We start from the raw sequence: 12698 nt of genomic DNA, 5'->3' as shown, positions 1-12698 counted from the left end.
CATATGGTATACGATAGGCAATGTTTTCCAAAACGATGCTACAACTGACCTAGAAGGTGATAAAATTAGTCACTACATATGAGACACAACTAGTGAACTCGTTTATAACAATAATGTAAAGGCAGTTGATTGCTGGTGCTGCATTCTGTACCGTCTAATTAAGACACAGTTAATAGAACTCTCTTCATGATTGCAAAACATGAACTCTCTTCATCGCCGTAGCAGCCATTGATAAGCATGGATGAATTGGGTGGTTAAGAAGGGCAGCGCTTCATAGAAACTGAAAGATTTAGACCACGCCACCCGATTTCTCCTGCCGGCCCCCTTGCCTCTGCAACGGAATTCTCCAAATTCCACGGTCCTACGCCAGAGTAGCCAATTAAACTTTTGAGCAGTAACAATAAGAGAAACTGCAAGAACCTTCCTATACCTTTCCTTGGCTGTGCTGTTCCAATCACTCCACCCTTCAGGAGCGATTATGTCATCAAAATCGCAGAAAGAGTAGGCTACTTTGGAGTAATTTCCCCAGGCTCTGCCCAGGAGGATTCTGCCAGTCCCTTTGATTTGACAGTGGACAAAAGAGAACCCAGAATCCTGATTAGGTGTGTCTCTATGATTTGCTGCTATTGCTCCGGATCCGTTTGCTACAGAGTGAAGGATACAGTCCTGTACAACTCCAACCCATGATATTGATAGCCCGCTACACGATTAAAATACGGAAAGGAAAAAAAAAGAAGGGGGGTTTTTAGAAGAAAATACCCGATAAAGGGACTTGGCATTGCCAAATATGAAGTCTACGGAGCCTTGAATGAAACACTCTTCATAGAAATGTAACCCAGATTCATCCAGCAGCGTATCCTGTGTCCCTAAAATCCTAACTCTATACAGCCACGCTTTATCACCTTTTAATCTCAATGCCACAGCTTGCATATTGTTGGTTCCAGGAATTGCGACCACCGAATTCTGCAATAATAAATCCATGGAGGAGGAGAGGTACTAAGAAATTAATCAGTCTGTCCCAGAATTAACTCTCAACCTCGTATTTAACTGAGAGATTTTGCAGCAGAGACAACTAATTATTAGTACCTCGAATGTGACCTCTCTTGCACCAAAGTAATCGGATTCCACAGTAACGGAAGCCGTTCCAAAGGTCCCTATTTCATTACCATCTGCGTCTTTATCAGATGCTTTGTCGTGCCAAGTAATAACGGTTTCAGGTGCTCGACCTTCCTCTCCAATGAAAGAAACGTACGGTTTGGATTTTGGCACACGCACCTTTTCTCTGTCCAGCAATTTTAACCAGGCACCGAGGTCCATGCATGCACAAAATATATAACAAGTTAATTAACAAAACAAACCGAAAATGGCTAGCCCACTAACTATGTCAATAACTTCCTTGAACGCTAGCTACAACCCACGTCCTATTTTCTTGTCGTTGCATGCAAATATACTTGGGGAAAATGCAATGACTCTTGCTGGAAAGAAAATCTGCGCTTCAACCTTCCAAGGGGAGGGAAGATATCAAGAAAAAGTAAAACGTGCTGAAAAACACACATAATTACGGAAACAAGCATGAATTCTGCACAAATAAATGATGCATCACCATGTTAAGAGGAACCTGTATATTCCTGGAAGAATGTAAATTTTATGTCTCAACTGATTGTGTTCGGGAACAAGATCAACAGCACCCTGAACTGTAACTGAATCTCCTCCGCCATTTTTATCAACCACAATAACTTTGCTAGGTTTTCTTTGATCCAAGTCTAACCCTTGATCACTCTCATCAGCCACTGTCAAGTCATCCCACTCAATATAGTGCTTCTCAAACTCTTCCACAGCGTAAACCTTAGAAGGACCTTTTGGAACGTCACCCCAAAACAAAAGAACTAATAAAACCAAAGTCGCGCAAGTACTAAAGCAACTCAAATTCATCATCTTCACAACAAAAAGAATAATATCTTGGTGGTTAATTTGACGAGTAAAGAAAGCAGAGCTTTGCAACCCCGAAAAAACTTGTGATCAAGGGAAGAAGGCCATAAATGTGGGAGCGTCCTGGGAAGGAAACTGTGTACTACATACAATATATACGTCATGTGAAGAAGTAGAAGTTTAATACAAAGATGGTGTGCGTTTAGTCTATGGAGAGAAATGAGGACTGTTGAGGTCATTAAGTATTAAATGCGTTGAGCACAATTATGCATTTGTGCTACCTAAAGGACCAACGTACGTTAAAAACCATTGGGTTCAGTTTTTAATTTAAGATATTTGGCTGTAGAGTGGAGAAAAGGAGATTTGTTGAAGAGTAGTTATGGAACTTCAAGAGGTGGTGGACAGTTATGGTTTCTTTAGCTAAGAGGTGGAAGTGGAACTGGAACAGCTCTTCGACTCTGATGTTTTAAACCACGTCTAGGACCACTTGTCTTTGATTTCAGGTGCATTCGCCATTGGGTACTGGGAGATGAAGTCGGATTTTGAAATTTAATCTGAGAGGGAGAGGGCATGTATGTAATGTATGTACATCAGAATTACCTAATATTTGGTGCTGTTGGGCCAAAATTTTTACACTACTACTCGCTGTATTTTTTGTTTCATCTTTGGGAACAAAGTAAGAAATTTCAAAATCACGTTTGTGGGTGGGAATGAAGGAGATTATATAGGTTTTAGTTGAAGTATTACTGAATATTATTTTTCAAATTCTCTCATTTTCTTTTTCTTTCCTTTTTTGGTTTTTTGGGGTGGTGGTTGTATGGAGTATTAAAGAAAACTAGGCCTCACTTATTACTTGAAATTTTTTTTTTTGGTCTACTAAACCTGATTAAAACAACTTAAATCGACCAAAATCTTACAAAGCTTAACAAGACGATTCAATCGTTCAGTTACTTAATGAATAAAATGTAGTTTTGGTATTCAAAGTTTGACTCTTCAGCGATTCTGGTACCCGAACTTTGGACAAAAATAAATTCGATACTCAATGTTATAATATTTGAGCACATTTGATGAATTTTTTCAAATTTCTATGGAAAAGGTCATGCGTTGTTTCATGCCCAACAATAAAATTGTAACAAAATTATGAAAGAATTGGAAAATAAGCTATTAACCTAGTTGCCGATTTAAGGAATAATAAAACATGGGTGACTCATTTAAAAACAAAATGAATTAACACGAGAAATACCCAATTGAGCTAATCATATAAACTCAAAGCTCCCATCTCTTCCCCTCTCTTCTCCTCCTCGTACCCTTTGATAAAAAGGCACCCAAAAAAAAATAAAAAAAAAAAGAGCAAAACTTTGAGACCATTATTTTTAATCCAACATTTTATGGATTCAACCATGAGATCGAAAGAAAAAATTAACAAAAATTAATTTCACATGAAGAGGTAGAAGCAATAATTGAAGATTCTTCAATTAGATATAAACGTAGAATTTCTTTTCGATTTCATTACTAGAAATGTGATAGCACGTGATTTTTTGCAATAAGAATTTGATTTGCTTAAATATTATAACATTTGATATTAGATTTATTTTTGTCCAAAATTTGACTACCAAAATCGCTAAAAGATATAAAGTTTGGATATCAAAACTGCATTCTACGCTTAGAAAGTTATGATCGTTATTCTTATCCATTAATATTTCACTTCTCTCTTCTCTCTAATAGTATAGACTTCTTCTTTGGCATACTAAAACATCATTTGTACGATTCATCCAAATTTTTGAAAAGATCTTATTGATCTATGATCACACTGATCGAACGTAAACATCATTCTTCTTTGATATCATATTGATCTCTACGATTGCACCAGAATAACTTTGAATCACCTTTAAACTTAATAATCAACTAAGAACCAATACGAAGATTCCTAGAAGAATGATTCCGACTTTATTTTGGCTCATCATGTGATTGAACCTTATGAATTGCAGCTTGCGCCGAAGTAAAGCTGCCCTTTCCTTTCTCATCAGCCACGGCGTTGGCTTAATATCAAGAGGCCGTGGGCTCAAGTCATATACGAGAATCTCATGCCAATAGAAATTCGTCAACAAAACCACAACCCACATTTTAGAATTACTTGACTTTAGTATATATCATTTGTCCAAAGGAAAAAAAGATTAATTTGTTGGTGTGCTTGATCTCTCTCAAACAAACATTGAACTAGAAAGAAACATCTCTAGAGGAGTAAAACTTAAAAGTACCAAAAGTTGGGGTTGGGCTAAACTTGGGCCTAAAGTTGGGGTTGTCAGGACACAACAATTGATTTCCCAAATTAGACAAATTAGACAAATTGATTTTGCCCCAATGCGCAACGATGTCGTTCCTTTTAAATGTTAGTAGTAGCTTCAATAACTGAACGATGTCGTTCCACTTAAATGTAGTAGAACCAGCAATAGGTAGAACGACGTCGTGGAGGGTCCTCCAACTCATTAGCACGACGTCGTGTAGCGCATAACAGAATTAGTTAGCAAATTTGATTGTCGGTTACTTCATCCTATTTGTACTGCTTTGATTGGCGGAAAAAGGCATCAGAAGTTTATAACAGAATTTCCCTCTTCCCAATACTTTCTCTCTCTATTCCTACTCTCTCTCAATTCTCTCCCTTTCTCTTTCGCCCCTTTCCAACTCCAAAATTTCACGATTTCACCAGATTCAGAATCAATTCAAGATCTGAGGATGACAATGGATCCAGAGGCCTGACAAGTGGTATCAGAGCTAGCTGAATCCTTGGAACGAGATCGTGATCCATGGCCGAGAGTACCAGATTCAAGACCTTGGAGGAACAAATCAAGAAACAAGAAATCAGGCTTCAGGAAGTAATGGAAGGTCTGCAGGCCTCGCAGGTACAACAACAGCAAATGCAGATGGAACTCCGTACAGGATTGGAAGAAAACAGTAGGAAGGTGGAGAACTTGGTAGCTGAAGTAAAGCAGGAGTTTGGCGCCTTCATGCGAGCAGTAATCGGCAAAGACAGAGCTGTTCCAGATGATGACAGGCAAAGGAGTGAGCAAGCTCCTCTCCTACCAACTCCTCCACTCAATCAGAGGCTACAGATTGGTTCGGACAACACCAGGACTGGCAGGAAGGAAACAAGTAAGATCCTTGTACCAAATCCTCCTAAAATTGATTTACCTATGTTCAGTGGCGAGAATCCAAGAGAGTGGATTAGGAAATGCAATAAGTACTGCACAAATTACCAAAATCACGAGGATAAAAAAGTAGAGGTTATAGAAATGTATTTGGAAGGAAAGGCAGATAACTGGTTCCAGGGGGTTAAGTTGGAAAAACCATGACTGACATGGATAAGGTTTGAAGAATTGTTGTATAAGAGGTTTGACCGTAGGACTGGGAGAGATGTGGTAGAGGAATTCAACAAACTAAGACAATCTGGCAGGGTGGAAGAATACTGTAATGCCCGGTGCAACCCAATGAGTACAAACAATTTCACAATGATGCACAAAGATATATCAAATTTAAGCACAATAAAGAAAACTTAATTAAAGAGAAAAGATAAGAAATGCAAACCAAATATCAATCCAATAGCCTCTTCAATTGATGGCGATGCTAACCAAGATGTACAAGTGAAGGTTCACTCCTTCCTCACCCCAAATACTCTTTGGTTGAGCCAAGGAGTTTTACAACAATTCTAGTTAACCCTCAACAACCTACACTTGAAAGATCACTCACCCAATTAAGAACTATTTTATACAAATGAGGCAACCTTCACCAAGGTTTTACCACTCCAAGTGATAGGTTCACCTTCACCAAGGTTTTCACTTGAGCAACCTCACAACCCAACTTTCCCAACCCCTTATACAACCAACAAAGAATCTTTCTACTCAAAAATCTCACTTGTAAGCTTGTATTTTGTGTTGGCAAAAGTCCTTTTTCTTCTTGTGCTTTGGGGTGTTTATAGAAGGTGAGAAATGGCTTCAAAAGGCTCTCCAACGGTCAAATATTAAATGCTGTCAAAACTAGCCGTTGGCCTGTCGGACGTCCGAGACCTCCTGTCGGACGTCCGAACCCTGCGTCCAAACCACCTGTCGGACGTCCGAACCCTGCGTCCGAACGTAGGCAGAGAGTCATCAAATCTTTGCGAAATTTCTCGGACGTCCGATGCGATCGATGTGCGTCCGAGGCGTGCGTCCGATCCTTCCGGACGTCCGATGCTTCCTCACGAGCGTCCGACAGAGTTTCCTTCTTGATGTTCTTCATTCTTTCGGACGTCCGATAGCGTCCGACATGAGTGCCCTGTTTTTGCTTCTTCTTTTATGCCACAAGAATCTGTTCTAACAAATTACTCACATAAAAACATTAGCCCAAATCTACATTTTGGTTTGTTAATCATCAAAACCAAGGATTGATCGACCAAGGTCAACAATCTCCCCCTTTTTGATGATGACAAACAAAATGAAGATTTCTTTTATCAAATAAGTTCAAATAAAGCTCCCCCTTAGAAAGTGCCAACATACAAAGAAATTTCAATAAATCCTACTCCCCCTTTTGGCATCAATCAAAAACAAACTCTCCCTTTATTTTTCAAATCAAGACCATATTGAATATCAAAATTTTCAATTGTACTTACAACCATATAGCACTTCTTGGATCAAATCATCATGATGTGCCTAAATATGAGAAATTTCATTTGGTACCCTTTCTTTATAGGGTCCTTGGGAGTTAATACGACATGATCTAACAATCCTTGGTTTTGATGATTAACAAACAAAATGAAGATTTCTTTTATCAAATAAGTTCAAATAAAGCTCCCCCTTAGAAAGTGCCAACATACAAAGAAATTTCAATAAATCATACTCCCCCTTTTGGCATCAATCAAAAACAAACTCCCCCTTTATTTTTCAAATCAAGACCATATTGAATATCAAAATTTTCAATTGTACTTACAACCATATAGCACTTCTTGGATCAAATCATCATGATGTGCCTAAATATGAGAAATTTCATTTGGTACCCTTTCTTTATAGGGTCCTTGGGAGTTAATACGACATGATCTAGCAATCCACATGAATTTCATGCCTTTTCTCATATTTTTCTTTACATAGCAATCATTTTGCATATGTCCAAATTTGCAACAAAAGTTACACATGATAGAAGTATTTTGCACATAGGTGGATTTAATGCAACTAATTTTCTTACTTCTTATCATAGCAAACTTATTTGTGCCTTGAAAAGATTTGCTTTCTTTTGTTTGAGAAAACTTTTGTTTTTCATTTTGGAGAAACTCGTTCAAGTCATTAATTCTTTTCTTTAACACATTTTGTTCCTCCAACATTTTTTCATAAAACTTTGTTTTCTCTTCTAACTTCCTTTTCAAATTATTTTTGCAATCAAAAACACTTTTTTGATTTTTTAAATCATCATTTTCCATTCTCAAACATTTGTTTTCTTGAAACAGTTTGGAGTTTTCTTCCAACAAATCATTTATTTTTGTTTTCAAATCTTTATTTTTAGCATAAGATTTTCTCAAACTTTTATGCATTTTAATCATAAGAATTTTCACATCATCATCTTCATTATCTTCATCACAAGAAGAGTGATAAGAACTTACCTCATCTTCTCCAACGGCCATTAGTGCCATTTGGGCCAACTCTTCTTTTTTTTCTTTTTGAATTGCATTCATCCCATGTAATTTTGCAATCTCCTCTTGAGCATCTCTTGTTGAAGGTCTTCTTGGAACTTTTGATGTGAGGAGTTGTATCATTGTCCACTTCCATGAATTCATTACCCATGAAGGATGGGTTATCCCCCACTTGAGATGCTTTAAAAGCTACGCCTCTCTTATACATTCTTGCATTTTCTTCCTCTTGCACTTTGAATTTCAGCTTTAATTCATAAGAGGTTAGGGTATCCACAAGAGATTCAATGGACATAGAATTTAAATCCTTTGCCTCTTCTATAGCATTTATTTTGTTTTCCCATTCTTTTGGCAAGGCATTCAAAATCTTTCTATTTTTCTCACCCAAAGAATATTCTTTTCCAAGCAATTTAAGATCTTCAATAATGTCACAAAATCTACTACACATCTTATCAACATTTTCAAGAGGATGCATTTTGAAAAATTCATATTGAGAAACAAGCAAAGATTTCTTTTGTTCTTTAATATCTTGGTTACCTTCATGAAATACACACAATTTATCCCAAATATCTTTAGCTGATTTACAACCTTTAATCCTGCTAGATTCATTTACATCTAATGCATTGTACAATATACACATGGCCTTGGCATTTAAAGAAAGGTATCTCTTGTCTTTTTCATTCAATTCTTGTCTAGTCTTTAATCTACTCAAATTGGTGGTGGAGTCAACTATTCTAGCTTCATAAGGACCATCTTCTACCACATACCATAATTCAATATAAACGGATTGTAAGAAAATCATTATTCTTTGTTTCCACATGCTAAAATGAGAACCATTAAACATAGGTGGTCTATCAATAGATTGCCCTTCTAAAAAAGAAACTTTTATGGTTGCCATGATCTTTACTCTAAGCGGTTAAGCTTGATCAAAAGAGACCAAGCTCTGATACCAATTGTAATGCCCGGTGCAACCCAATGAGTACAAACAATTTCACAATGATGCACAAAGATATATCAAATTTAAGCACAATAAAGAAAACTTAATTAAAGAGAAAAGATAAGAAATGCAAACCAAATATCAATCCAATAGCCTCTTCAATTGATGGCGATGCTAACCAAGATGTACAAGTGAAGGTTCACTCCTTCCTCACCCCAAATACTCTTTGGTTGAGCCAAGGAGTTTTACAACAATTCTAGTTAACCCTCAACAACCTACACTTGAAAGATCACTCACCCAATTAAGAACTATTTTATACAAATGAGGCAACCTTCACCAAGGTTTTACCACTCCAAGTGATAGGTTCACCTTCACCAAGGTTTTCACTTGAGCAACCTCACAACCCAACTTTCCCAACCCCTTATACAACCAACAAAGAATCTTTCTACTCAAAAATCTCACTTGTAAGCTTGTATTTTGTGTTGGCAAAAGTCCTTTTTCTTCTTGTGCTTTGGGGTGTTTATAGAAGGTGAGAAATGGCTTCAAAAGGCTCTCCAACGGTCAAATATTAAATGCTGTCAAAACTAGCCGTTGGCCTGTCGGACGTCCGAGACCTCCTGTCGGACGTCCGAACCCTGCGTCCAAACCACCTGTCGGACGTCCGAACCCTGCGTCCGAACGTAGGCAGAGAGTCATCAAATCTTTGCGAAATTTCTCGGACGTCCGATGCGATCGATGTGCGTCCGAGGCGTGCGTCCGATCCTTCCGGACGTCCGATGCTTCCTCACGAGCGTCCGACAGAGTTTCCTTCTTGATGTTCTTCATTCTTTCGGACGTCCGATAGCGTCCGACATGAGTGCCCTGTTTTTGCTTCTTCTTTTATGCCACAAGAATCTGTTCTAACAAATTACTCACATAAAAACATTAGCCCAAATCTACATTTTGGTTTGTTAATCATCAAAACCAAGGATTGATCGACCAAGGTCAACAATCTCCCCCTTTTTGATGATGACAAACAAAATGAAGATTTCTTTTATCAAATAAGTTCAAATAAAGCTCCCCCTTAGAAAGTGCCAACATACAAAGAAATTTCAATAAATCCTACTCCCCCTTTTGGCATCAATCAAAAACAAACTCTCCCTTTATTTTTCAAATCAAGACCATATTGAATATCAAAATTTTCAATTGTACTTACAACCATATAGCACTTCTTGGATCAAATCATCATGATGTGCCTAAATATGAGAAATTTCATTTGGTACCCTTTCTTTATAGGGTCCTTGGGAGTTAATACGACATGATCTAACAATCCTTGGTTTTGATGATTAACAAACAAAATGAAGATTTCTTTTATCAAATAAGTTCAAATAAAGCTCCCCCTTAGAAAGTGCCAACATACAAAGAAATTTCAATAAATCATACTCCCCCTTTTGGCATCAATCAAAAACAAACTCCCCCTTTATTTTTCAAATCAAGACCATATTGAATATCAAAATTTTCAATTGTACTTACAACCATATAGCACTTCTTGGATCAAATCATCATGATGTGCCTAAATATGAGAAATTTCATTTGGTACCCTTTCTTTATAGGGTCCTTGGGAGTTAATACGACATGATCTAGCAATCCACATGAATTTCATGCCTTTTCTCATATTTTTCTTTACATAGCAATCATTTTGCATATGTCCAAATTTGCAACAAAAGTTACACATGATAGAAGTATTTTGCACATAGGTGGATTTAATGCAACTAATTTTCTTACTTCTTATCATAGCAAACTTATTTGTGCCTTGAAAAGATTTGCTTTCTTTTGTTTGAGAAAACTTTTGTTTTTCATTTTGGAGAAACTCGTTCAAGTCATTAATTCTTTTCTTTAACACATTTTGTTCCTCCAACATTTTTTCATAAAACTTTGTTTTCTCTTCCAACTTCCTTTTCAAATTATTTTTGCAATCAAAAACACTTTTTGATTTTTTAAATCATCATTTTCCATTCTCAAACATTTGTTTTCTTGAAAAAGTTTGGAGTTTTCTTCCAACAAATCATTTATTTTTGTTTTCAAATCTTTATTTTTAGCATAAGATTTTCTCAAACTTTTATGCATTTTAATCATAAGAATTTTCACATCATCATCTTCATTATCTTCATCACAAGAAGAGTGATAAGAACTTACCTCATCTTCTCCAACGGCCATTAGTGCCATTTGGGCCAACTCTTCTTTTTTTTCTTTTTGAATTGCATTCATCCCATGTAATTTTGCAATCTCCTCTTGAGCATCTCTTGTTGAAGGTCTTCTTGGAACTTTTGATGTGAGGAGTTGTATCATTGTCCACTTCCATGAATTCATTACCCATGAAGGATGGGTTATCCCCCACTTGAGATGCTTTAAAAGCTACGCCTCTCTTATACATTCTTGCATTTTCTTCCTCTTGCACTTTGAATTTCAGCTTTAATTCATAAGAGGTTAGGGTATCCACAAGAGATTCAATGGACATAGAATTTAAATCCTTTGCCTCTTCTATAGCATTTATTTTGTTTTCCCATTCTTTTGGCAAGGCATTCAAAATCTTTCTATTTTTCTCACCCAAAGAATATTCTTTTCCAAGCAATTTAAGATCTTCAATAATGTCACAAAATCTACTACACATCTTATCAACATTTTCAAGAGGATGCATTTTGAAAAATTCATATTGAGAAACAAGCAAAGATTTCTTTTGTTCTTTAATATCTTGGTTACCTTCATGAAATACACACAATTTATCCCAAATATCTTTAGCTGATTTACAACCTTTAATCCTGCTAGATTCATTTACATCTAATGCATTGTACAATATACACATGGCCTTGGCATTTAAAGAAAGGTATCTCTTGTCTTTTTCATTCAATTCTTGTCTAGTCTTTAATCTACTCAAATTGGTGGTGGAGTCAACTATTCTAGCTTCATAAGGACCATCTTCTACCACATACCATAATTCAATATAAACGGATTGTAAGAAAATCATTATTCTTTGTTTCCACATGCTAAAATGAGAACCATTAAACATAGGTGGTCTATCAATAGATTGCCCTTCTAAAAAAGAAACTTTTATGGTTGCCATGATCTTTACTCTAAGCGGTTAAGCTTGATCAAAAGAGACCAAGCTCTGATACCAATTGTAATGCCCGGTGCAACCCAATGAGTACAAACAATTTCACAATGATGCACAAAGATATATCAAATTTAAGCACAATAAAGAAAACTTAATTAAAGAGAAAAGATAAGAAATGCAAACCAAATATCAATCCAATAGCCTCTTCAATTGATGGCGATGCTAACCAAGATGTACAAGTGAAGGTTCACTCCTTCCTCACCCCAAACACTCTTTGGTTGAGCCAAGGAGTTTTACAACAATTCTAGTTAACCCTCAACAACCTACACTTGAAAGATCACTCACCCAATTAAGAACTATTTTATACAAATGAGGCAACCTTCACCAAGGTTTTACCACTCCAAGTGATAGGTTCACCTTCACCAAGGTTTTCACTTGAGCAACCTCACAACCCAACTTTCCCAACCCCTTATACAACCAACAAAGAATCTTTCTACTCAAAAATCTCACTTGTAAGCTTGTATTTTGTGTTGGCAAAAGTCCTTTTTCTTCTTGTGCTTTGGGGTGTTTATAGAAGGTGAGAAATGGCTTCAAAAGGCTCTCCAACGGTCAAATATTAAATGCTGTCAAAACTAGCCGTTGGCCTGTCGGACGTCCGAGACCTCCTGTCGGACGTCCGAACCCTGCGTCCAAACCACCTGTCGGACGTCCGAACCCTGCGTCCGAACGTAGGCAGAGAGTCATCAAATCTTTGCGAAATTTCTCGGACGTCCGATGCGATCGATGTGCGTCCGAGGCGTGCGTCCGATCCTTCCGGACGTCCGATGCTTCCTCACGAGCGTCCGACAGAGTTTCCTTCTTGATGTTCTTCATTCTTTCGGACGTCCGATAGCGTCCGACATGAGTGCCCTGTTTTTGCTTCTTCTTTTATGCCACAAGAATCTGTTCTAACAAATTACTCACATAAAAACATTAGCCCAAATCTACATTTTGGTTTGTTAATCATCAAAACCAAGGATTGATCGACCAAGGTCAACAATCTCCCCCTTTTTGATGATGACAAACAAAATGAAGATTTCTTTTATCAAATA

The 12698-nt window shown here is 37.1% G+C and overlaps 1 protein-coding gene across 1 annotated transcript; it reads right to left on the bottom strand.

Moving 5' to 3' along the window:
* Positions 1-210: 210 nt before the first annotated feature.
* Positions 211-4735, bottom strand: LOC113771971 (pectinesterase QRT1-like). Its single transcript, XM_027316514.1, has 6 exons — positions 4634-4735; positions 1619-1845; positions 1087-1282; positions 760-963; positions 431-666; positions 211-361 (listed from the first exon to the last, which is right to left on the bottom strand). Exons 1-6 carry the CDS (start codon positions 4733-4735, stop codon positions 211-213), a joined length of 1116 nt encoding a protein of 371 aa, XP_027172315.1.
* Between the last annotated feature and the right edge of the window lie 7963 nt (positions 4736-12698).

Source organism: Coffea eugenioides, chromosome 5 (genome assembly GCF_003713205.1).
Source record: "Coffea eugenioides isolate CCC68of chromosome 5, Ceug_1.0, whole genome shotgun sequence".
NCBI lineage: Eukaryota > Viridiplantae > Streptophyta > Magnoliopsida > Gentianales > Rubiaceae > Coffea > Coffea eugenioides.
The sequence above is the reverse complement of the archived record's forward strand: the minus strand, read 5'-3'. Positions and strand labels throughout refer to the sequence as shown.

Bases quoted from the DNA above. Each gene is read 5' to 3' on its own strand.
- LOC113771971 (XM_027316514.1), bottom strand. From the start codon at position 4,735: ATGGATCACGATCTCGTTCCAAGGATTCAGCTAGCTCTGATACCACTT. The intron at 1,283-1,618 runs GTTCCTCTTAAC...ATTGCTGGACAG, and splicing joins ATTCTTCCAGGAATATACAG to AGAAAAGGTGCGTGTGCCAA. The intron at 667-759 runs GTATTTTCTTCT...GGAGTTGTACAG, and splicing joins ATGCCAAGTCCCTTTATCGG to GACTGTATCCTTCACTCTGT.